Source organism: Pelodiscus sinensis, chromosome 6 (assembly GCF_049634645.1).
Source record: "Pelodiscus sinensis isolate JC-2024 chromosome 6, ASM4963464v1, whole genome shotgun sequence".
NCBI lineage: Eukaryota > Metazoa > Chordata > Testudines > Trionychidae > Pelodiscus > Pelodiscus sinensis.
Genome location: NC_134716.1, coordinates 81,435,023 through 81,460,671, shown reverse-complemented (window position 1 = coordinate 81,460,671; position 25,649 = coordinate 81,435,023). Strand labels below are relative to the sequence as shown.

At 46.2% G+C, this 25,649-nt stretch overlaps 1 protein-coding gene across 4 annotated transcripts in view; it reads left to right on the top strand.

The window, feature by feature from the left end:
- Positions 1–1,682: 1,682 nt before the first annotated feature.
- ZFYVE16 (zinc finger FYVE-type containing 16) overlaps positions 1,683–25,649 on the top strand; it is an 88,647-nt gene continuing 64,680 nt past the window's right edge. Inside the window, exons 1-4 of one of the 4 annotated variants that reach the window (XM_075932214.1) lie at positions 1,692–1,839; positions 4,567–4,674; positions 20,337–20,445; positions 20,680–22,934. In XM_075932214.1, the coding sequence (XP_075788329.1) occupies positions 20,376–20,445; positions 20,680–22,934 (2,325 nt within the window). In that variant the 5' untranslated portion in view covers positions 1,692–1,839; positions 4,567–4,674; positions 20,337–20,375. Of the gene's footprint in view, positions 1,840–4,566; positions 4,675–8,267; positions 8,374–16,188; positions 16,343–20,336; positions 20,446–20,679; positions 22,935–25,649 lie in introns of all 4 variants that reach the window. The other 3 variants (XM_025185282.2, XM_075932216.1, XM_006124320.4) reach the window with 3 other exon arrangements.

Here is a 25,649-nt window from a genome sequence, read left to right as displayed (position 1 = left end):
AGATCCAAAGTGTGCACTTATTTTTTATGTCTAGCAGAGGTGAAAGTAAGTGGGTGTGCATAGCTCTGGCAAGAGCTAGCTGAGGTGCAGCAAAAGCCAGCAGGAAGCTATTTAAAAAGCTGGCAGAGACCAAGGTTGCAATAGGACACAGGAGCGGATATAGGGCAGGGCGAACGGGGCGGCCGCCCAGGACCTCGCGCTTAAAAAAGCCCTGCGCATGCGCCGTGGCGCCACCGCGTATGCGCATGGCGTCACGGCGCATGCGCCGTGGCAAAGGGGGGACCCCGTGGAGTTACGCTGCCTGGGGCCCCGCAAAACAGTCATCTGCCCCTGATAGGACGGTACCTGTAAGAAATGTGAAGTTATTTTCACTGCTGATGGCCAATTTGAATCACCTAGGCTATGTCTACACTCGCGGCTTCTTGTGCGAGTAATATGCAAATGAGGTAAGCGTGGAATATCGCCAAGCCTCATTTGCATACCTAATGAGCCACCACTTTCAGAAGAAGCTCTTGCTCAAGAAGGAGTGTCTACACTACTCCTTGCGCAAAAAAAACATCTTGCGCAATGCCGTTATGCCTATTACTTTTCAGGAAACAGGCGTAATGGCATTGTGCAAGAGAGTTTTTCTTGTGCAAGAAGGGGCAGTGGAGACGCTCCTTGCGCAAGAGTCTCTTCTGAAAGTGGTGGCTCATTAGGTATGCAAATGAGGCTTGGCGATATTCCACGCTTAGCCTCATTTGCATATTACTCGCGCAAGAAGCCGCCAGTGTCGACATAGCCCTAGTGTCTCATTTTTCATATAGTAGAGCACAACTCCTATTGACTTCTCCTGTAGCTGTAAATAGAGAAGAACAGTGAGAATTCGGGGTTTTGGTTTCCACACCAGATTCAGTATACTAGTGTGCTCTAATGTTCACAGATTTTTTGCCTCTCTCTCAGCCAACCCTTCTCCCTGTTTTGTCCCCCCCCCCCTCCCCGCTCCTAAACTCTGGCTAAGGCTCTATTCTAGTCCCTTCATCCAGTCTTTCCTAATCTCCCCTCTTCTCCTCCCCGTTTCCTTGCCCAGGGGCAGGGACCCTTGAAAAAATAGTTATCATCATGCAATTACAGTCTGCATCACTAAACATTCACACATAGGGAACAAAATAAGGGCGTACAGACAATCCTAATTGCGGCAATTTCTAATGTGCTTTGAGTTTGAAACCCGTTCCGACTAGTCTTTTAACATAGACTTTGGTGCATAATTTATACTGAAACTGTTTACTCCGAGTTACAGGAACTGAGGGCTTCTCCTCCTACTAATCTTGCACTGACATTTTGACAGCTGCTGTAGCGAAGCCATGCCCAGTGCTGTGAGGGCCCTCGGAGATCAGTTTCCCTGTGTGTGCCACTAAGCCCATTAATGACATTTTAACTGACCGGGTGTGAGAACAGAGCGGTGACCCGTCTGGAGTCAGCTGCCCCGCAGCAGCAGTACATCTGGAACTGAGGGCTGATTTTGCTAAGGGAGCCCAGTCGCTCAGCTCTGCAGCGCCTCCTGTGCCCGGGCGTGGCTCTGTGGGCGCAGCAGGAGACTCTCGAGGAACTCGACTCACGGGAGCCAAAACTGTCCCCCCCCCCCCATAAAAGGGAAGAGGAGGATTCTGCGCAAGCGCAGAAATGACGTTCCAAGGAACGGTCGTAGCCTCCGCCTGGCCAAGGAGAGCCGGGCTCTGCGCATGCGCGGAGAAACCCGAGCGAGTCCCGTGAAAACGCAAACAAGCGGCGGTGGCTGTCGCTTTCTGCAGGGCCGCCGTCCTGGAGCCAGCGGGGGAGGGGCGCCTGCCTATCTATGCGGTGAGTGAGGCGGCGCAGGGCCCAGGCTCCTGGCGGGGGACCCGGGAGGGGGGGATCGGCCCTTTGTGTTGAGGGGCAGCGAAGAAGCTTCCCTGACCCGGGTCGCGCCGCGTCTTTGGGGCGGGGCCGGGCCTCTCCCCTCCCCTCCCCCCTATTATAGTGGGGAGACGGGAGTTCCGCCCGCCCTGAGGGGCCTGTGGGGCAGGCAGGGCGCGTCCCGGCGGGACGGGGGTGGTGGGGACCGGGTGGGGGAGAGTCAGGGGGCGAGACTCTTCGCAACTTGCTGTGCTTCGCTCGTTGGACTGGCCAACAGCCCCGGGAAAGCTGCCCCAGTGGGTGCGCGCCCCTGGCATTGTGTCCGTGTGTGTGTGGGGGGGTCTGTCTGTGCCGCCTCGCCTCCCTAGCTTGCCCCAGGCCTGGGCTCTCCCTTCCACCTTCGTGCAGGCTTTTGAATGTCCCCAGTGCAGGGAGACCCCTGACTGCTGCGGGATCACAGGATAATGTTTCCTGTTCTTTTTCTTTGTGGCCCCAGTTTCAGCTGGCTTCTCTTTCTTACAGCACTTAGGCTACAGTGGTTCCTAAACTTTTTGGCATCATGCCCCCTTTTTGAGAAATCCTGAGGCCTCCTCCCCCCAAGACAGCAGGAAAACTTAAGCCAAAAAAAAAGAAAAGAACTGACCAGGGCAGCGAAACTTGATGGGGTGGAAGGGCTGGGTTGCCTCGCACCCTCACTGAAATTTCTTTACACGTCCCCCCAAGGGGGCACGCCACCAGTTTGGGAACCCATGATAGACTATAAGCCTCTTTCAAAAAATCTGTGTGTAGTTTACACCCTCTCTTTCGAAAGTCTAGACGCTTTCTTTCGAAAAAGCACAGTTTGCATTCAATAGTGCCTTTTTCCTCATAGAATGAGGTTTACCACGATTGAAAAAACTGCCGCGTTCTTTCAATTTACTTTTGAAAGAATGCAGCTGCAGTCTAGACACAGGTGATTTTTTTTTCACGAAAACCCTGTAGTCTAGACCAGTGTTTCCCAATTTTATTTGGCCATGGAACCCCTTTCAGAATTTCAAGGAACCCCTAGGTTTGTTAAGAAAAAAAAAGGGGGGGGGCGATTCATAAAAATCACATTCCTTCCCCAAGACCCCGCACCCCTTCCTTGAGGCCTCATTCTCTCTGTTCCCCTCCTCTCCATCACTTGCTGTCCCCAGCCCTTATATACTCTCACTAGGTTGAGACAGGAAGTGCAGGCTCTGGGGTGGGAATGAGAGATTTGGGTGTGGGAAGGGGTGAGAATTCTAAGCTGTGGGAGGGAATTTGGATGCAGGAGAAGGGGATGTTGGCCTGGGGAGTGTTGGGCTCAGGTGGAAAGTTGGGGTGCTGAGCAAGCCATGGGCTTGTGGATGTGAGGGTGCAGGAGTTTGGGCTGGATATGTGAGGGGCTCAGGGCAGGAGGCTGTGAGTATGATGAGCTCAGGACACAGATTTGTGATGTGTGAATGGTGCAGGAGTGTTGTGGCAGAAGACTGAGGATGTGGGGGTGCAGGAATTTGGAGATGTAAGAGTCTCAGGACAGGGGGGTTCCAGTGTTATGATAGGCTCAGATTTGGGGTCAAGTGGTGCAGGAGTGTTACGGTACTGCAGTGAGATGGGGGTTTGGCCCCTGTTGGTCAGGCTTCATTTCTAAATAAAATATTGTGTTAATCTCAAAAGTTTTTAGCATTGTCTTTATTTACGAGAGGGGTGAGGAACCAGGAAAGTCAGTCCCGAAAGCCTCTAAGCCTTACTAATGTGGTCCCAACTGTGCTAGTGGGTGCTGGAGCTGGGGAGAGGGTGCTGCTGGGTGTCAGGATGCTGGCTCAGGTGGCGGGGTGCTGGGGTCAGGGACATGGTCCTGCTGGGCACTGAGGTGGCTGGCAGGGTGCTGGCATAAGGAACAGGGTGCTGCTGGGTTCTAGGGGGGATGGCAGGGTGCTGGGGCTGGGGCCAGGGCCAGGGTGGTGCTGGGTCCTGGGGTGGGTGGCAGGGTTCTGGGGCCAGGGTGCTGCTGGGTCCTGGGGTGGGTGGCAGGGTGCTGCTGGGTGCTGGGGACAGTGCTGGTAGGGACTGGGTACTCAGGCGGGGGACTGGGCAGGGGCAGCTGGGACCAGTACCTGGTAATCCTGCAGCACCTCGGGTTCCGGGAAGTGTGTTACTGCACTTCCCCTCCCCAAACAGCTGGTGTGCGTGCTGCCTGAGCAGCAGAGGCTGTTGAACCCCAGCAACTTACTTCCGTGATACCGTCCTGCAGGCTGGGTAGGGGGGAGCAGGGTGTGGGGCATGGGGAGTCCCAGGGCAGAGGGTGCTGCCTTCATAGTTTGAGATACGCAGTCCCCGGTCTCCTGAACTTCCTCCCTTCCCCCACACCATGCAGAAAGGCCCCGGAACTAAGTTGCTGGGTGCCACAGCCCCAGCTATTCAGGTAGGGCACGCTGGCTCCTTCGGAGAAGGGAAGTGCTTCCTTCCCCGCTGTGGGTCACATGCGGTCACTCCTGTCTGGCACTCCCCTGGTGTGCTGGCTGGGAGCAACTGTTCCCTCTGCCCCTGCCTCCATATGCCTCTGCTGGCTAGTTGGCTGTAAAGGGGTAGCAGTCCGCTTCCCCTTTTCTGTCAGTTTACTCTGGCTTTAACGGCCGCCCCGCTGTCCTTTTGTTAACCAGTTTACAATTGTTTCTCTCTCCATGGCAGTCTGTTTTGTGGTCCGATACCACAAGCATCTCCAACAGTTCTGCCCCGCTGCTGGCAGATGGGGGTAGGGGAACGGGTCCCAGCCCAGGACTCCAAAGACAGGTACAGGTAAGGACCTGTCTGACTGGTGAGGCTCCTGCCTCAATGCACCAGCCCACAGGCCATCTGTAGGCAAGCCCCGTCCTTGGCGTCTTCCTACATCCAGGGACCTCCAACTTCAGCCCCTTGTGCTCCCCTAGCTCCAAAACTCACCACCTTCGTGCCTTAACTCCAGGTGTTGGGATAATGCTGGTGTTTCCTCCCTCGCTCCAATTCTGCTCCCATTCTCCTATCTCCCTCGCTGCCTTCTCCGCCCTGTCTCTTGCGGCCGCAAACATTTTGAATTCCCCGCTCTGGCTCCCCCATGCTAATCCCTTCCCCTGACGCATGCTCCCTCTTGCCCCCTCCCTCCCTGGATGCATGGACCGGCAGGCAGCTGAGGTCTCCCAGCTCAGCGTTCCGCTGATGGCAGAACAGCCATGCTGTGCTGCTGCGCAAGAACAGGTGGCACAGACAGGCGTCCACCCCTTGCGCGCCCCGTAAAGCGCAGAGATCAGTGAGTCCTCCCCCCAGGATGGGTCTGTCATGTCACACCAGTGCTCTCTCTTTCAGAGGGGGCGGGGAAGTGCCGGCTCCTCGCGGAACCCCTACTTTTGCTTTGCGGAACCCCAGGGTTCCGCGGAGCACCAATTGGGAAATACTGGTCTAGACACGCTTAGAAACTAACTTTCTGTCTGGGGGGGGGCTGTAAAATGAATGATCTGTGAACATATTAAACTTCTTTGTGACTTCTCATTTTAAATGGAACATCTTGTGCAGAACGTGAACAGTTTTTTTTCTAGCCTGTGCCCATCCTCATCATTTCTTATAACTAAGTAACAAAGACGTATGAGTGGTATGCAAATGATTGTCTGCGCCTCTTACTAGATGTACAAGGTATTTATATATTGGAAAGAGAAATTTTTAGACATGTAGAAACTTTTTGCCATAAGGATTATACTATCTAATCTAGGCAGATATGATACAAATTACTACCTAGGGATGTGAAAATGTGTTTACCTGTGTAACTGCTGAAAATTTCAGCACAGCAAGTTACATGGTTACACACAGGGTGGCCATCTGCTCCCCAGGAGCCAGTGTGCACAGGGAGCCTGCTTTTCAGTACTTACGTGTAACCAAGAACTAATGAGTCCATTGGTTAGCTCATTGGTTAACCATGAGGTACACAATTACACTTTGGGTTGATAAACCCAACACACCTTAAAATATTGGAAACTAGTACTTTGCAAATTGTTATTGTGGAGCATAGTTATGTTCTTGAGTCATCTTGGATTGAAGCAGTTTGCACTTCACAAGCTGTGTGTCATGGTGGTAACTCTCTTGAACTGACGATGTTAATTAAATCATTCAATTGTTGGTCAGTTGTACCTACAGGTAAAATTGAGTAAAATTCAACAACATATATGTCAAATAGCCTTTGTGTACCAGTGGCACATTTTTTTTAAGTCTTAAAAATCATGCTGTCTTAAAATACATGTTTCTTCATTTCTAAAACTTCAAGGTTAACACTAAGCTGATTCTTAATATAATATTACAGTGGGCAATAATTTTTGATGGGGGGCCACTCTAAGAATTTGGTAAGTGATCAAGGGCCTCATTTTTCTATTATATTAATGGAGGAGATACGGGGTCTGAGATGGGGAAAGTTAGTGAGAACTTGACAAAACAACTACCTGATAAGCATAAGCTTATTGGGTAGTCTAGAGGATTATCGACTACTTGTCCCACCCTTCTACCCCTCTTGCTGTGCTTCTGTGATTCGGGCCCAGTGGCTCTTACTACATTTAAAATGCAGAGCTGCAGTTTGAGTGGCTCCCAGAGCTGGCATGAGCCAGGGCTGCTCAGTCCCGGCTTGAGCTGGTTCTTGGAGCTACCACCACTGTAGCTCTTCAGAGAGGACCTTATCAACTAATCATGTGGTTGATGTAAATTTTATCAACTGCACGATTAGTCACACAACCGTAATTTATTATCCTCAGGAGTGGGTGCAGAAAGGAGCTTGGGGTAGGGGATGGGGATGCAGGAAGGGCTGTGGGGTCTGGGAGGGAGTTGTGAAGGAGGGAGATTGTGATTTGGGGCAGTGGATTGGGGTACAGAGTCTGGGAGATTATTTGGGTTCAGGAGTGGATTTGACTTGAGGGAGGGATTTGTGATCAGGGTGGGAGTGCAGAAGAGGGTGTGCAGGGTTGGATTCTGATGTGGGGCGGAGGTTCTGGATGGGTGCAAGGGGTTTGGGTGCAGGAGGAGTTGTGACAAGGGTGGGGTGCCAGAGGAGGTGGGGTGCAAAGTGTATGCTATGGTTGGTAAGCACTTACCATAGGTGTCTCCCGGCTAGTAGCAGAGTGGGACCCTTGGGCAGGTTCAGTGCTTGCTGTGCTCCCACATATCACTCAAAGAGGCTGGATGCTGGAGCCAGCATGTGCGTGTCGGCCCCACATACACCGTGAGGATGGAGCAGGGAGTCATGTGTTGCATGCACCCTCAAGCATGGCCCAGGTGGCTCCCATTGGCCAGTTTTTGCAGCAACCTGCCAACCCTCTTAAATTGATGAACCAGTTAAAAACTTGAATGGGATTTTACATCCCTAATTTGAGTTGAATCTCTGTCAGTGGCATTTGTATGTTCTTAAATATGGAGCAACACTTCATCCGAGCAAGGCCATATTCCTACAGTTAAGTGCTCATGTGTGTTGTATGTTTGAAAGCATTTCCATAGCTTAACTCAGTGTTTCCCAACCCGGGTCCTGCAAAACCCTGGGGTTCCGCAGACCATTGTCAGGGGTTCTGTGAGAAACCATGGAATAAATAAAGCTGACGTATAAATATAACAGCTCTTTACAAATAAATTTTCTTGACAATAATTTAGCAGTAATTGATTTGCGCTCCCTGCTGTCAACTTTTTCTGGCCAAGCAAACATTTTCATAGGTAGGGGTTCCTCGGGATATGAAAAACTATTTTAGGGGTTCCTTCATGGGGAAAAAGGTTGGGAATCACTGGCTTAACTCCCTGACTGAGGGTATGTCTAGATTGCATTCCTCCTTTAAGAGAAGAATGTAAATGCAGACAAACAAAATTGCAAATGAAGCGCGGATTTGAATGTCCTGCGCTTCATTTGCATAATTGCGTCCAGCTGCTTTTCTGAAATACCATATTTGAGGGGGGACAAAAAAGTGGTCCACACGGGGTTATTTTGAAAAGAAACCCTTCTTCAAAATACTCCTTAAAAATGAGGTTTAAGGGTTATTTCAAAGGAAGGGTTTCTTTCCGAAATAACCCCATTTTTCTCAATATATGGTATTTTGGAAAAGCCTCTGGTCATGATGCAAATGAAGCACGGGAAATTCAAATCTGCGCTTCATTTGCAATTTGGTTTGTCTGCATTTGCCTTCCTTTCTCGAAGGAGGAATGCAATGTAGACATACCCTGAGCTATGAACTTTGCAGTGGAAGCAAGTACCATTAGTTACTATTAAACCCTAAAACATTATTTTGATCTCTAGATTAAGTGGATAGATACTTAGTAATTTTGACCTATGGTTAAGTCTGTAAGTTTACAAAACTCAAAGTGAAGACATTCCTGTTGTTGTTGTTGTTGTTGTTAAGGGGTGGACTAGCAAGATCATAAGAGGCTACTTCCTGAAAACTAAAAATATCTGTGTCTAAGAGATTTGTGCATCTGTCTTCAAGTCTGTTCAAGAACTCCTAAATGGTAAGAACTAGGACCACTGAGCTTGCTATGCAGCTTTCTCCTACTGTAAGTTGAAACAGGGTCAGGGTTTGGTAGTGCCAAAAAATGGGAAGTGCTGGGAATGGGACTGTTCCATATTTAGAAAGGGAGCGGCACAGAGAGGGGGCTGCAATACTGAGGGCAGTAAGCATGCAGGGGAAAGCTATACTATATAGAGTCCACTGAGGGCAGCTGCATCATCAAGAGAATGGCCAGCAAGACTGGGGCATGCCATCTTGCCTGCCACTAGACCAGGTAAGTAGCCCCCCCACTCTAATCCCCTCTTCCCCCAGCCCTTGGCTACAGCTTCGGGAGGGAGGAAGCCCCTGGGTGCTGGGGAGGTATTAAGGGGGGAAGAAATCCCTGCTGGATGGGACCCTCCTACTCTGTCCTTTATCATTCTTCCACATCCCCAAGGCCCTGCCCTGATTCCTGCACTCCTCCTCCCCCCACACTGCCAGCCCCTCTGAAGGACCCACGCAATGCTGGTTAAGTCTTCTACTAAAATATAACATCAATAATTAGAATTTAAATAAGCTGTTTACAGCTATTTTTCAAGTGTTGCTAGTGGGGGCCCTACCAAATTCACGGTTCATTTGGGTCAGTTTCACTAACTTAAAATTGGTCAATTTCATGATTTCATACAATCAGAATGCTAGAAGAGGTTATCAAGAGGTCATCAAGTCCAGTCCTCTGCACTTGCAGTAGGACTAATCACCATCTTGATAGGGGCAACAACCTGAGCTTCTTGTGGAGGGGGGTCTGATTTCTGCCCATAATAGCTCACCTCTGCCCCACAGGCTATAATTTTTGAAGGGGGGCCACTTCATGAATTTTGGAAGTGATTGTGGGCTGCCCCTTGAAGGGGCAGGGCTTCGGGCAGAAATCGGCATATCCCTCTAGGTGTGGCCTACTCTTGGCAGGGGGAGGAAATTGGGTGCTCCCCTGTCCCCAGACTAGGGTTGTGAAGGACTAGTCGACTATCTAATAAGCAAATGCTTATCAAATAGTGGACAAGCTTGTTGACTAGTTGTCTTCCCCCCCCCCCCCCCCCAGTTGATGCCTCTATCAGAAAGAGGCAGCGGGGGAAATGAAGGAAGGGGTATTTCAAAGTGGCAGCGCTGCATGGAGCCTGGAGCCAGACTCTGGGCTCTAAGCAGCACTGCCTCTTACACTGGGCTCCTGCAGTGGCATTTTAAAGGCTCCTCCTGGCATTTCAAAGCAGCAGACCTTTGTGGAGCCCGGGATCAGCTGGGGTGTCCTGAGAGCTGAGGAGACTAGTTGCTAGGGTGTCTCCGCCTTTGAAGTGTAGAAATGGTCCTAGGGTTGTTGCTACACTTTAAAGGCAAAAGTGCCATGTGGAACTGGGAATCAGCTGGGGAGTCCCCAGCTGATCCTGGGCTCCAAACGGTGCTGTGGCTTTAAAATGCTGGGAGGAACCTGAAGCTGGGCTCCTGTGGCAATGTTTCAAAGCAGCAGCACCATTTGGAGCCCAGGGTCAGCAGGGAGTCTCCAGCTAATCCCAGGCTCCAAGTGGTGCTTTTGGCATTAAAGTGTAGCAACAGGCCTAGGTCTGCTTCTACAGTTCAGAGGCAGAGACACCCTATGGACTAGTCAATGCAAAATACATTAACTATTCAATTAGTCAGTTACCTGCAATTTAACATCCCTACCCCAGACCCTGATTGGCCTGAGGGGTGGGGGACCACGTGAAGTCTCTCGCCCCCTGCCCTTCAAAGGGCACATGGCACCTAGAGAGAACCACCAGCTGTTTTGAACAACTGATGGCCCCCCTCTCTAGGTGTCTCATGCCTTTAGTGGCGGGAGGAGACTTTGTGTGCTTCCCTGTCCTCAGTTCTCAAGCTGTCTGTAGGCAGGGAAGTGGCAGGGCAGCCGTGGGCTGGGTCAGATGGCTTGGTGGGCTGCATCTGGCCCTCCAATTGTATCTTGCCCACCCCTGCTGTAGAGGAAGGAGACGTCCTATCCCTCCCTAGTCTGATTTCTGAGCAATCAGATGGTCCCTGATATGTTTTTCAGGGGTGTGAAATTCATAGGACCCCAGTTATCATGCTCTTTATATTTTAGATGAACATAACGCTGTGTACAGTGTGAGTTCTTTACATGTCAGGTTGAACTGGGTAAAACACTTGCTTAATATTTCTTTAATCTTTTTATCTGTGGAATATTAAGTGCTGTAGCAGGAATCTAAGATATGGCTTTGTCATGTGATATGGCTGAAATTCACACTGCTGGTATTGTTTGGATAAAGCTTTCTTTAATATTCATTTTGGTTGGAAAAAAGGGTGATCAGCATATTAGTATATTCTAAGATGTTATTAAAGGTTTACTTTTTTCTAAGGCCTTCCTTAAAGATGAAGAGTATAGAGTACTAGAGGATTTAGCTGGCATTGTTAGAGTCCTTAACTGAAATAATTTTTGTTTTTCTTAATTTAAATCATTGCTCTGGGGTGGGCTTGGGGATGAGGGATTCAGTATGCAGGCTGTCCTAGAGAGAGAGGACAACCCAGACCTCTCTGACGCTAGCAGGTTGGGGCCAGATGAGAAGAGCCTGTCCCATGCACTGGGCACAGCTGAGGGAGGAGTGCAGGTTCCCAGGCTGGGAGCCAGACAGACATGAACAAACTCTGATAGTGCATAGTTGTCCTTTCTCCACCCCCTACCCCTTGCTGCCCCAGTGGGGTTATAGCTGTCTGGGTCACCATCTCTCATTGCTGAGGTCAGTATATAGTTTAACTGTCTCTGCCAACAGATCTCCTCCCTTTCCGTTTTATGAGAGAAAGTTGCATTCCAGGCATTTTCCTAGCACAGCAAAATCCTTACTTGGCTTTAAATTACAAGAGGAAGCTGCATACCAAATTTGGTGTCCTAGCTCTTCCTGTTTAGGAGGAGTTCTTCAACAAAAATCACTCTGATAGAGGGACAGACACACATACACTAACTCTCTCAAATATGTAGTAGATTCTACATGTACTGACTCTTGGTTTACACTATATAGGTGTATTACAAGTACATGGTAATTACACTATATATCACGTACTTGCTGATTTTGCAGTTGTTTTTGTATGATGAATTTCTACTACATAAATTTGAGTAAGATGGTAAATTGAAAGCTCATTCTAAAATATTTGGGTAAGTTAAAACAAGAACGCGAGTTCAAGGTTTTATGGTGGATTTATTTCCAAGTAGACCAAATTTTACCTCAAGTCAAATACACTTTTAGTACTCTTTTCTGTAATACATTAGCAAACACCTTTATCTACCATATGTACCATATAAGTGCTGTTACGTTAATTTAGATGGAATAAATAGGCCCAAGGAATGAGAGGTGATAGCATAAATTACTGACCAGCATAAATCAATAGTTTTAAACAAGGTTCAGGGTTAGTAACGAGAGACCTGTTTATTACTATGATTCAAACAAATTAAAAATCCTTGCAATCCTTTGTTAAAAATATAGATAAGAAGGAAAGCAGTTATAGCATTTGAAATGTAAAATATGAAGTAGGGATGTGAACAGTTGGGTGATGCAAACCAGAATTGGTTGACTGTTCAGCTGATGGGGGGGGGGGGGGGGGGGGGCTGGGGCAGCTCCTTGCCTGCCATGGGCAGGGGGCTGCTCCAGCTCTTCAGAGCACCCACTACAGACAAGGATTGCTCTGGACTCTGGGCACTCTGCAGGCAGGGAAGGCTCCTTCAGCCCAGCCTCTGCCTTAATGTTTAGCCAGTTAACCAATTTTATGGGATTTTATATCTCTTTTATGAAGACTAGCTTCTAACAACATCTCTTCTTGCCTTTCCCTTTAACTGAAGAGTTTTCAGAAGTGCAGAACCCCTTGTTTGACTGTCTGTTAGATGGTAGTATATATGGTGGTAACTGTCTCTCTAAAGAAAAGAGAAGTTAGTTGAAATAACTGGCACTGTTGTTGTTACTAAGTCTGATCCCATTTCCTTTGAGTCAAAACACAACAAACGCACATACAAGAGAGGAGTAAAGACCAGCAGAGGTAGAAAATTCATGTTCTGTCTCTGATGTGGACTCACTTGCAACCCCGCTGCTGGGAGAAAAAAAAATGGTACAGCCACTCTGGGACTTGTAAATAGCACGATACTGGTATGAATTCAGGACAGTGCTTTTAGATGCCTTGTTCTGGTCACAGCAAGGTTGCAAAATACAGACTTTAAAAAGAAGGAAAAAGGTGAAGGTTATGAAAGAGAAATCATCTGGGAAGGAGAAGAAAACACAAAGGAGTGGGGAGTTTTACACAGTCTTGCATCCTAGATGGTGACTGGGATTCAGCCAAAAGGGGAGTGATGGGTGGAATAGCCCAACCTTTTGACAATTTATCCAAGGGTTAGATTTAATTATTCACACAACAATTTGGATTAACTAACAGTAATGGGTAAACCGGTTAATCATTCACATCCCTACACTGCTCACTATGTTCAAAGTTAGGCCAAATTTGTACAGCTGATTACAATAGTTCTTCTTCGAGTGGTTGCTCATGTCCATTCGAATCAGGTGTGCGCACCGTGTGTTCTGGAGCGTTTTCCTAGCAGTACCCATAGCGCCAGCAGGGCACCCCCTGGAGTGGCGCTGCCATGGCAGGGCATAAGTACCCCTGCTGGCGCGACCCCATCTTAGTTCCTTCTTACCGCCCGTGATGGTCGTTGGAGCATGTCTCTCTGTTAGAGCAGTTAATGGTTCATGTTTTCTCTTAGCATTGTAAATAGTTCTAAAAAGTTCAAATTAGTTAGATAGTTAGTAGCTCTTTGTTTTTTCTTCTCCCCCTTCAGGGGTGAGGAATGCCAGGGCCGCAAGGCTTTAGGGCGTGTGCTGTGTGCGTGAAGTTTATGCCCAAAGGAGACCCTCATGATAGTTGTCTGAAGTGTCTGGGTGAGAGCCACCTAACAGATGCCTGTAAGATCTGCAGGTCGTTTAAGCCGCGCACTAAGAGGGAGTGGGACTCCCGTTTAAAACTTCTCCTCATGGAGGCAGCTTTCCAGCTGGCACTGGCTGGACACTCTGTGGTGTGCAGTGCACCGGCATCCTCACGTGACACTCCATCTCGGGAGCGGGCCTCGGTATTGAGGGCTCGGCACCGTTCTCACTCCCTGGCACCGAAGAGATCAAGAACATCCTGTGGTAGATCTCCGAGCCGCAAGTCCAAGTTGGGCCTCCCTGGTTGCCTTGTGTTGGCCCACCAATGGTTGAACTGGTTAAACGATCGAATGTTAATTAACTGGTGAACTCTTTTGATCTGTATGTACATCCCTAGTCTAGTATTGCTTAAGGATGTTAAGTGGGTAATTGACTAATCCTGTACTCAAATTGTATTGAATACAGGGTTAGTCAATAAAATGCAGCTCTGCAGTTTAAATGTAGTAGGAGCTGGGTGTACAGGCAACCTACTACAGTAAAACTCAATTGGTCCGGTATCTGACGGTCCGGCACTCCTGATGGTCCAGCACCATCAGGAACCCGGAAGTGCTCCGCAGCCGGACCATTGGAGCTGCTCTGCCTCCAGCTTCCCCTATTCAGCCGCTGCTAAAACTGACCAGCGGCTGAATCGGGGAAGCCGGAGGCAGAGCAGCTGGGGTGCTGCAGGGTAGGTTCCCTAGCGCTGCCCCTGGGGGCTGCGGGACCAACCTGGCAGCACCCCAGGCATCCCCAATTCAGCTGCTGCTGAAATTGACCAGCGGCTGATTCCGGGAAGCCCGGGGCAGAGCTGCTCTGCCTCAGGCTTCCTGGAGTCAGCTCTTGGTCAATTTCAGCAGCGGCTGAATTGGGGACGCTTGGGGCAGAGCAGCTGGGGTGCTGCTGGGTTGGTCCCTCACCGCCGCTCTTCGGCACTACTGGATCAACCCGGCAGCACCCCAGCTGCTCTGCCCCAGGCGTCCCCAAGTCAGCTGCTGCTGAAATTGACCAAGAGCTGACTCCAGGAAGCCCGGGGCAGAGCAGCTCTGCTTCGGGCTTCCTGGAGTCAGCTGCTGATCGGTATCAGCAACGTCTGACTTGGGGACGCCTGAGGCAGAGCAGCTGGGGTGCTGCCGGGTTGATCCAGTAGCGTCAAGGAGCGGCGCTGCGGGACCAACCCAGCAGCACCCCAGCTGCTCTGCCCCAGGAGTCCCCAAGAGCAGCTGGGGTGCTGCCTGGTTGGTCTCGCGCGCCAAGGGTCGGCGTTACCCCGACCAACCCGGCAGCACTCCAGCTGCTCTGCCCCAGGCGTCTCCAATTCAGCCGCTGCTGGTCAGTTTCAGCAGCGGCTGAATCAGGGACGCTTGGGGCAGAGCCGGACTATCGGAAGGGGGGGGCTATGAGGGGTCTGGGGTGGCACCCCCCCAGACCCCTCATAGCTCCCCCTTCCGATAGTCTGGCATATCTGATAATCCGGCACCCCCTGGTGCCGGATTATCAGAAGGTGCCGGATTATCGGAAGTTTACTGTACATTTAAACTGCAGAGCCACAGACTGTGTCTAGAGTGTAGGGTTTTTTCGAAAAAAGGCTACTTTTTTTCAAAAAAACTCCACCTGCTTCTAGACTACAGCTGCGTTCTTTCAAAATTAAATCGAAAACGCAGCTTTTCTTTCGACGGCGGTACTCTTCATTTCATGAGGAACAACACCTTTTTTCGAAAGTGCTCTTTCAAAAAAAGGCTCTATGTAATGCAAACTGCTTTTTCGAAAGAGAGCATCCAGACTGCCTGGGTGTTCTTTTTCAAAAAAGCAGCTTGCTTTTTCGCAAGTACTGATTGTAGTCTAGATGCTCTTTTTTTTGAAAGAAGCTTTTTCGAAAGTATCTTTTAAAAAAGACTCTTTTGAAAGAGACTTGCAGTCTAGACGTAGCCACAGTGGGGGTAGGTCCAGGACTGGTTTGAGCTGGGACTCAGCAGTCCCGGCTCACGCTAGGTCCCCCACTGTAGCTCTGCCTCCTCTGCCTTCCCTCCAAGCAACATGGAGATGGTGCTGGGGGGAACCGGCTTCTAAATTGACTCCCCCCAGCACGGTTCCTGGTTCCTCCCATCCTTCTTTAGTGCCTCTGATACAGAGGCAGCGGGGTGGGGGAAAGTGAGCAGTGTCAAGTAGTTGCTTACGTCTCTAGTATTGGTAGCATCATTTCCACTCAATACTTGTAACTTTATGCATAAAATATATTGAAAGTAATTTTTTGGACTTGTTATTTCTCAAGATATTAATATAAATAATCTTTATGCAGTAAAACATTAGCCCAAATTATATCAAATGGGTAATAACTGAAAGTTGCTGCCATATGAAGGCTCTTTATTGCCTATACAAAATGAGTTTGTGGTCTCAGTCAAATTCTCACTTGCAAGGAAACCACCTATTAAATGTAGTGGTTATTTTGTTCTTATGGTTGTAATTTTTTGCAGCATTAGGTATAGATGATTGAATACATGTGAAAGGCAAGACAGGAGAAGAATGAGGTTAAAACAGTTTAGGATGTTTACACTGCTCTGTCTGTTTCAGGGATTCTCCAACTTCATTGCAACATGATCTTCTGACACAAATTACTACAGGACCCCAGGAGGGGGGACTGAAGTTGAGCCCCCCAGAGCTCTGCTGCCCCAGGATAGGAGTAAAAGCATTGGAAACCTATAAGCTGATTCCCTACTGCCTAGTGTTGAAACCCTTGGGCTTTGGCTTCAGCTGTGGGCTCCCATCAAATCAGTCCTGGCAACTACATTAAAGTGGGATCCATTCGAGGGTCTTAACCCACAATTTGAGAACCACTTCTCTGTTATACCTCTTTTTTATAGGCAAATCAAGGATTTTGTTGACAAGTCATACAGCTCACTAAAGACTGCATATCAGTTGGAGTAACTAATATAAATCTGGGAGCATAGTAACCCAAAGGAGACATTATGTATTCAAAAAGTTTCGTAGCTGTTGTATTCAAGCATAATTAAGTTGGTGAGTCTTGCCGCCTCTTGTACATATTTGCAGAGTGCAGTGAAATGCATATAGCAGTTACATTTCATTTTCCTCATGCTTCCATTTAACTTCCATTTAATTATAAAATCTTTGTTGTCAAAATTGGTAGATAACACTAAGATTGGTAAAATACTAAATAGTAAGGATAGCAGATTTCTACAGTGATACGAATAGCCTGGGTAAATAATCACATCCAACAAAATGTCTTTAATACAGGTAAATGCAAGTAATGCATCTGGGAATGTAGACTGCTGGCTGACCTCAGTCTTGGAAAGCTGTGATTTATAGAAGGACTATAGATGGGAAGATAAGAATGTCCATACTGGGTCAGACCAAAGGTCCAGCTAGCCCATTATCATGTCTTCCAACAGTGGCCAATGCCAGATGCCCCAGAGGTAGTGAACAGAACAGGGAATTATCAAGCAATCCCTCTCCCATCACCCATTACCAGCCTCTGACAAAGTCTAGGGACACCATTCCTATATGTCCTGGCTAACAGGTCTGTCAGCAGCTAACCTCCATGAATGTATCTAGTTATCTTGAACCCTATTACAGTTCTGGTCTTCACAACCTCCTCTGCAAGAAGTTCCACAGGCTGAGGGTGTGTCATGTGAAGGAAATAAATCCTTTTGTTTATTTTAAACCTGCTACCTATTACTTTCATTTGGTGACCCCTGGTTCTTAAGTTATGGGAACAAGTAAATAAGTTTCCTTATTTACTTTTTCCACACCAGTCACGACTGTATAGACTTCTAACATATCCCCCTTTAGTCTTCTCTTTTCCAAATGGAAAAGTCCCAGTGTTTTTAATCTCTCTTCATATGGCACCCATTCCAAACCCCTAATCATTTCTGTTGCCCTTCTCTGAACCTTTTCCAATGCCGATATATCTGTTTGAGATGAGGCGACCACATCTGTACACAGCAGTCAAGATCTGGGCGTACCATGGTTTTATATAGAGGCAGTAAGATGTTCTCTCTCTTCTTCTCTGTCCCTTTTTAATGATTCCGAACATTGTTTGCTTTTTTCACTGCTGGTGCACATGAAGTGGGTGCTTTCAGCACCTATCCACAATGACTCCAAGATCTCTCTCTTGAGTAGTTACAGCTAAATTAGTCCCCATCATATTGTATATCTAGTTGGGATTATTTTTTCCAGTGTGCATTACTTTACATTAAATTGTAGATTACCATATCTGCATGAGCACTCAGTTTCCTTTTATACATCCAGATATCACACTGAGGCTTTTTTGACTATAGCATTGCACTATCAAATCACCTCCCTCTGTACACAGAAGGGCTACAAAAATAATCCAGGGCTGACAAGCAAGTCTTGTAAGACAAAGTTTGAATGAGCTCAATATATACTGTTTACTCAGTTTTCAACTTACTGAAAAGATGGTTGAAAGGGTGACTTGATCAGTGTGCACAGGTGTGTATATATAAACATGGAAAAGACATTTGATTGTATGGGGATTTTCAGTCTTGCAGACTAAGACAAAACAAAATCCAATTGCTCGATGTTGAAGTTGGATAACTTCATCCTTGATATAAGATGCAGCTTCCTAGCTGTGGAGATAATTAAGCATTGGAACACTACCAGGGGAGGTTGTGGATTCAATTTCACTTGGAAACATTAAAATTGATTAGAAATCTTTCAAAAATATACTTTAATCCATTTGTAGGAGGAATTCTATGTACTCTAGATGGTCAGGAGTTAGGTTTTATAATCTGTGATTCTCCCTGTTAATTCTTTCCCTTCACGTGATGGAGAACACCAAGAAGCTCTGCGTTGTGCTGTGCATACTCATAACACTTGCAGCTTACACTAAGATAACAACTGTAATCAGATATCATGCTTCAGTGTTTTGGCTGATTACTTGCAGGGATCAGGGGGGAAATTTTCCATCCAGTACACAATTGGCCAATTGTGTTCTGCCTCTCCTGATCCCTGCAAATATCCAGCAAAAACCCTGGTGGTACCTCCACATTCTTCTGTCTTCTGCCCATGGCACACTTCAGTTTAGCTTCCAGAGGGCTGAAGTGTTTGGGTACAATATAAGGGTTATTTGGTGAAATTCAATGTCCCGTGATACATAGGAGGTCAGATTAGATCAGTGGTCACCAACCAGTAGATCGGGATCTAACAGTAGATCTTGGAGCTTCTGACAGATGATCCTGACTAATTTGACTGGGAAGCTATCAGGCGCTGACACTTCAGTTGCCCCTTCACCCACTGTCGTGCTGCTCCTGCCCTCTGCCTTGGAGCTGCTCCCCTGGAAGCCTCCTGCTTGCTACGCAGGATGCGGGAGGGAAAAGAGGGGGGCCTGCTAATGTCAGGGTGTCCCTCCCGCTCACTTCTGTACCCTATTTTCACACCGAGAAGGGGATGGAGGGAGCTTGACAATGCAAATCTGTCACTCTTACACTGTATGTCTCTCTTATTCTCACAAACACACACTGTCCTGCATGCTCATCTCCTGACCCAACACGTATGTGGGGGGTTGTTGTTACTACTTTTACTGCTTGCAAAGTGTGTTTATTTTTGACTGGTCTGTGCGTTTCATAATTTTCATTTCTCTCTTACACTTAAATTTAATTCTTTGAGTAGTGAGTTCTAAATTGCCTAGCCTGTTGTGGCTGTAGTAATTATCCTTGTGGTAATTGCTGCTCCTGGAAGTGGCTGGAATATACTTGTGGTCCCTGAGAAAGGCGAAGCAAAGGATCTCTTCACATATTGTCCTTGCTTGCAGACACCACTCCTGCAGCTCCTATTGATCAATAATGGGGAACCATGGCCAGTAGGAGCTGTGGGCTCAGTGCCAATAGATGAGGGGCAGTACATGGTGCCATGGAGCCATCCTATACATGCCAGCTGCTTTCAGGAGTAGTACAGGGCCAGGGCAGGAGTAAGCCTGACTTAACTCCACTGCTTCACCATGCAGAAGCAGTCTATGCTTCCTCAACCCCTGTCCCAGCCCTGAACCTCGTCCTACACTCAACCTCCTGCCTCAGACGTGAGTCCCCCCCCATACCCAAACTCCTACCCAGAGCTTGCACCCTGAAACCCCTCCTAGAACCCAATCCTTCACCTGGAGCCCCACCCACACTCTGAACCCTTTGGTCCAAGACCAGAGCCTGCACTCCAAACCCCTACCCCAGCCTGGTGAAAGTGAATGAGGCTGGGGGAGGAAAGAGGATGGAGTGAACAGGGTGAGGCTTCGGAGAAGGGGTGGAGCAGTGGCAGGGCATCAGAAGGGGTGGGAAGGAAGTGGGACAAGGATAGATCTTACATTGCACTTAAATTGAAAAAGTGATCTTGTGGTTAGAAAGGTTGGAGACCACTGGATTAAATGATCAAGTGGTGTCTGTTCTTAATTGTTCATTCCTGCCTTAATCTTTTTGAAACTATTTAACTTTTACATTACAGTAAATGCCTTCAAATGATTCAAAAGCGGCGAGGAGTCCTGTGGCACCTTATAGACTAACTGAAGTGTTGGAGCATAAGCTTTCGTGGGCAAAGACCCACTTCGTCAGATGCATGTAGTGGAAATTTCCGGAGGCAGGTATAAATGTGCAGGCCGGAATCAGGCTGGAGATGACGAGGTGGATCCAATCAAGGAGGTTGAGGTGCCACAGGACTCCTTGCCGCTTTTGCAGATTCAGACTAACACGGCTACCCCTCTGATACTCAAATGATTGTTTGGGAAGACCATTTAAATCCCTTTGTTTTTTCTATCTTTGTGAAGATTCTTGCGAGCATATTGAACATCAGGGATTTTACAATGCAGTATTTATAATCTTGGACTCTGTATGTGGGGACAAGAGAAGAAGTTATTCTAAAATTTTCAAGGAAATATTTCATTGTAAAATATAAACCATTTTAATTCTCAAAAGATTATTATATGGTAATTGTGTAAACAGTTTGCCACCTGGTCCTTCAATTAAATAAAACAGCACATTCTTCTTTATAGGTCCAAGAGGGCTAACGTTTCACTAGAGCCATAACTAGAATGGATAATTATTTTAAAGCAGCAGTCTGTGACCTGGACAAACTACTTGATGAATTTGAGCAAAATACAGGTTAGTTAGATCTTCGTGGTACACTTTTTTTTTTTTTGGTTCTGTGTGTGTTTTGTTTTCCTCATTTAAAAAAAATGTAAATCATTAAGAACAAGAGGAAGTGAAAATACTTTGGTCTGTTGTTTATAAGTGGTGCTGGCTTTTGTTTTAAATAAAACTTTTGCTAGGTGGGAGGGCAGTAGGAGGAACCTGTTTTATAAGTTTTGTTTTTGATCTCCTTCTGTTTTCAAATAGATGAACTTGACTGCTACAGAACAGCTGCAGACCAGTGCGAGTCAATACAGCATTCATTCTCTTCAGAATTGGATCATTTACAACCTGTATCCCTAGTTTCCAAAGTGCAAGAATATGTTAGCAGTTGTAATACGTTACAAGAACTCTCTCTAGACAGTCAAGCTACAACAAATATAGCAAACTTTGAACTGAGTTCCGCAGCACAAAATGAGAAAAATGTTACTGGACTCGATCTTCTGTCTACTGTGGATGGTGGGGTCTCAAATGAAATTCAACCTTTGAGCCTGGGGAGGTGTAGTATACCCATATGTGATCTCATCAGTGACACAGGTAATTCGATCCTTGCAACAAGTAGTCATGAAGATATTCAGAAGCTGCAGCCAGATGACTTCCAGTGCAATGAGAACTCTTTGGTTGGCTTTGATTTATCTTTAGTACCAGGTACAGTTTGTAGTTCTTCAATGGGTTTCAACAGTGTTTCAAACACAGAGCAACAGAATGGTGGGGACTCAGCACTACAAGATGCAGGACATCTGCCAACAAAAGAGTTAAGCCAATTAGATTTTAAAACACATAATTGGAGTAAAACAAAGCTCTCCGATTCATGTGATGGTCAAAATAAGACAGAAACTTTAAAGGATAATAGAGTATTTGATCAGGTGGAACAAATTACAGGCCTTAATGCTACATCTGCCTTTGTAAAATCACAGACTTCAAATACAGTTATTTCCAAAGATGACCTAACATTTGAAAAGCTGCCTTGTGAATCATTGAAAGATGAAAGTCCTTGTGGTATGATAAGTCAAGAGGCACCTGAAGAGAGTGTTGTTGAAAATGTAGATTCAAAAGATGAAGGTAATGGGGAATCCTTGCTTTCTGATCTGCCAAAGAGTTCTGAGTTAAACAAAATCAGTTTAAAATTATCTGGAAAATGCATTTCACCAGACTTTACATCTCAAATAGAGGATAGGATAGTATTAGATAATATAAAAAATACAGAACAAAACTTGTGCAATCCAGCCCTTCATACCAATGAAATATTGCACAATGTTTCAACTTCATATGTAACTGCTGAAGATGTTCAAACCTCATTGTCGTGTCTTCCACTTCCTGTATCCATATGTGGTCCAGTAGTTGTAACAGAAGACAAAATTGGTCATATACCTCACAACGAAATAGCAGATGTCATCAGTGATACTGTGACTATGCATGCAGGAAAATCTAAGCATGGATTCCCTAGTATGGAATCCTTTGGAAAGATGAAAGCTTCTGAACCGGAAGAATACCTAAAACAAATCAATCAGTGCTTTGTGGAAGAAATTATAACTTTAGAGGGAGAGAAGGGGGAATCTGATGAAATTAATAAAGATGATTCTCCCCAAATACACACAGGTGCTGATGGCCCTGTTCCAGAATCTAAAATTGAACTGTGCAGTGATGGTTTTCAGCCAGTTGACATTCATGATGAAAGTATTACTTGTCCAGCTTTAGCTGACTTAACTTTTGAGGAAGACTTCACTAAAAGTCTAATTAGTGATGCAGAGCTTGATGCTTTCTTATCTGGACAGTGTCTTCAGCCCAATAATTCAAAGCCATTTGGAGAAGAAATGGATGAATTGCCGCAGACTGATACAAATCAAGTGAACTTAGTAAATGTAAATAAGCTGGATTTCAAAAAGGTCAATGAATCACAAACAAAAGCAAAACTGGAGATCAGAGATCGGAGAGATGAGATTAATAGTACTTGCAGGGTAGCTGATATTGACTATAAATTAGAGACGCCACCAGAAAAAAGTACATATCCTATTCAGCAAGAGGTCTCTAGCCATATAACTGAGACTAATATTGAAATACCTGTGTCTGCTCTTAGTCATCAGAATGTACATATTGGAGGTGCTAGACCTAAACAATTGCTTAATCTTCCTCAAAGAAATATACCTGAGAGAGAGATCAGCAAGACAAATATGCCTAGCACTGAATTCCAGGAAGTGAATACCACACCCATAAAGGCCCCTTTGTGTGAAACCAAAATTAGTACTGACATAAGCTCCAATTGTAATCAGTCTGATACAGAAAACAGTTTGGAAGCAGGAGGAAGTTGTGTGCATGCAAATGTAGAACCTGTTAAAGTTCCTCTAGTTCTGGGACAAAAACAACCAGCCTGGGTTCCTGATTCAAAGGCACCCAACTGCATGAACTGCCAAGTCAAGTTCACATTTACAAAAAGAAGACACCACTGTCGTGCATGTGGGAAAGTAAGTTATGAAAAAATGCTTTGTATTATTCAATTTTTTACCATGTATTGTTACAGCAGAGGTATTTAGCCTGTGTCTGTGGACCCCTGGGTCTGACTGTCTTAAGATTTCCAAAGAGGTCTGTATCTCCATTCAGAATTATTTAGGGATCTGCAAATGGAAAAAAAGATGAAAACCACTGTATGGAATCATAAGACCATTCTGACTTAGTTTCCTTCTTTTAATATTTTGACTTTGCCTTATAATTAGTGCTATTTGTTTTTTAGGCTATATCAACCTGTCATTAGTAAACTTTTTTAAATTAAATTTAATACTATATTTTATAACGAGTTACAGATTGTAAAATATGAAGTATTAAGCAGAGATATAAGATTTTACTGTGAAAATAGAACTGAGGGGTAAAAATCTTACCCTATGACCAGTGTTCCATCTAATTTTTCCATCTAAGGGTGGAATAAATGTTATGTGCACTGAGGCATGTGCAGATGTGCACCACTAATAGAAATGAGCAAAAGCTCATTTGATAGTTGACTTGTTCCTTGACTAGTCACTTGCCCCTCCCTCCCCTCTGCTAGAGGCAGCAAATGCAGGGAAGGCAGAGATAGGGGCCTTCAAAGCAGCAGCACTACCCAGAGTACAGGCTCAGTGTAGTGCCATGGCGGCGTTTCAAAGGGGTAGCACCACATAGCTGACCCTGGGCTCTGCGCGGCATTTCCGCAGAACCTGAAGTCAGCTGGGGACTCCTCAGCTGACCATGGTCTCCACTCATGATTTCCACAGAACCTGGATCAGCTGGGGAGCCTCATAGGTGCAGCATTTCAAAGCGGTAGCGCACTTCATCTTGTGCATTTCAAAGTGGCAGCACCCATGTGGAACCCAGAGTCATCAGGACTTCCTTCTGCTCCCAGGCTGCATGCAGAGTTCCAACTTTGAAATGCCAAGACCCCCCCACTGGGCCTTTTGTACATTTCAAAGGAGCAATGCAGAAGTGCCTATCGACTAGTCAATGGATATTCCATTGGCTACTCGACTAGTAAATTAATCGCTATTTAACATCCTTACTTCTGTCAGAGGCAGCAATGGGGGGAGCAGGAGCTGGTGCTGGGGGGAGTCTGCTTAAAAGCCAGTTCCCCCCAGCACTGTCTCCTTAGGGGCAGAGGACGCAGGGGGGTTAGTGGAGACTGGCTGATTCCCAGCTCGTGCCTCATCCCAGATGCGCCTCTGCTTTTTAAAGGTATGAAGAGCCGACAGACTTGTGCAGGGTCCACCCTGATGCGCATTAACCTTTTAAAATGTATTTTAAAAGGGGACAGGCTCTTAATCCATTTAAAAGGCTGGTATGCAGCGGGGGGACCTTGCAAGAACTGGGAATCAGCTGTCCCGGCTCGTGCTGGATCCCTCCTCCTGTGCTTTAGTTTTTTAAATGGATAAAGAGTCTGTCAGCTCTTAATACATCCAAAAGACAGAGCCACAACACGGTTAGCTCAAGGCTGGGAGCTAACCCCACTGTGGCTCCTCGCTTACCGACAAGGCGATGGAAAATCCATTGACTAGTCAATAAGTTTAATCAACTAAATTTAACATTCCTAGGGGGAGGCTGTAGGCCCTCTGCTAATCTGATGGGTGGCATTTGTATTTCTCCTGGGCAGATGCCAAACTGCTCATATTAAAGGGGACCTTGCCTGTGACCTATTATTTGTCAACTTAAGCTGATTATTAAGATTTTTTTTCTTTTGGTATACCAACTTTTTCTTTACCTTCTAAATGATGTTAAAGATTTTTCAAAACTATTACATCTTAATGAAATATATGAAACTCAGGGCTATGTGGAGACAACTCAGAATTACTCTTAATCGTGGTAATCTGTGAAGTGGTTGGCGTAAGGAATAAGGTTTGCTATTTTCAGCTGCTATTTTCCACTGTATGTGAGTAATGTGCTTTGGAGCTAATATATTATGCAAAATCATTGAGTTAAAAGATTATTAAGATTGCAGAGTCAAGCACTCCAAAGTTGAGATGCTAGAATTCAGGATATTATCCTAACACCTGGTACCCCTCATCTTGAATGAGTATCTCACTGTGCTAGGTGATGGACCAACATAGAACAAAAGATCCGTGCCACAAAGAGCTTAGTCTAAGCCTGTGTCACATTAATTGGAGCCTTAGTGCATATACTTTAAAATCATTTTTAATTATATGATTACATATTTTATATCAGGGATCCCCTGCCTCATTCAGTATAAAAAATGAATAGCATTCACTTACTAAGCAGCAAGCTGCTATTGAATATTTTATTTTATCTTGGTTCAGTGGGTGGCCCTATACTTTATTTATTGCACATCATTTAAAGCCTGGTCTGAATACATAATTAATTTCTCCATAGGCTTTTCTGTGCCACTCCATCACTATAGAGGGTGAGTGCTTCATAAATAGGAATACATTTTACTGTTATATTACTCCTGTGAAGTGATAGTATTATTCCCATTTTACACACAGGAAGCTGTGGCCCAGGCATTAAGGTCAAGAGTGTAAACTAATTTTGGGTGCTCAATTCGAGATGCCTAATACCTGATTTTCTTCAAAGTACTTGAAGTAAATTTATTTTTATCATTTCACATGGCCAAAGCACATCTGCACTGATTTTAGTTAGAGCTGAATGCTCAGCACTTCTGCATATACCACAACAGGTGCTTCAGAAAATGATCAAACCTCCAG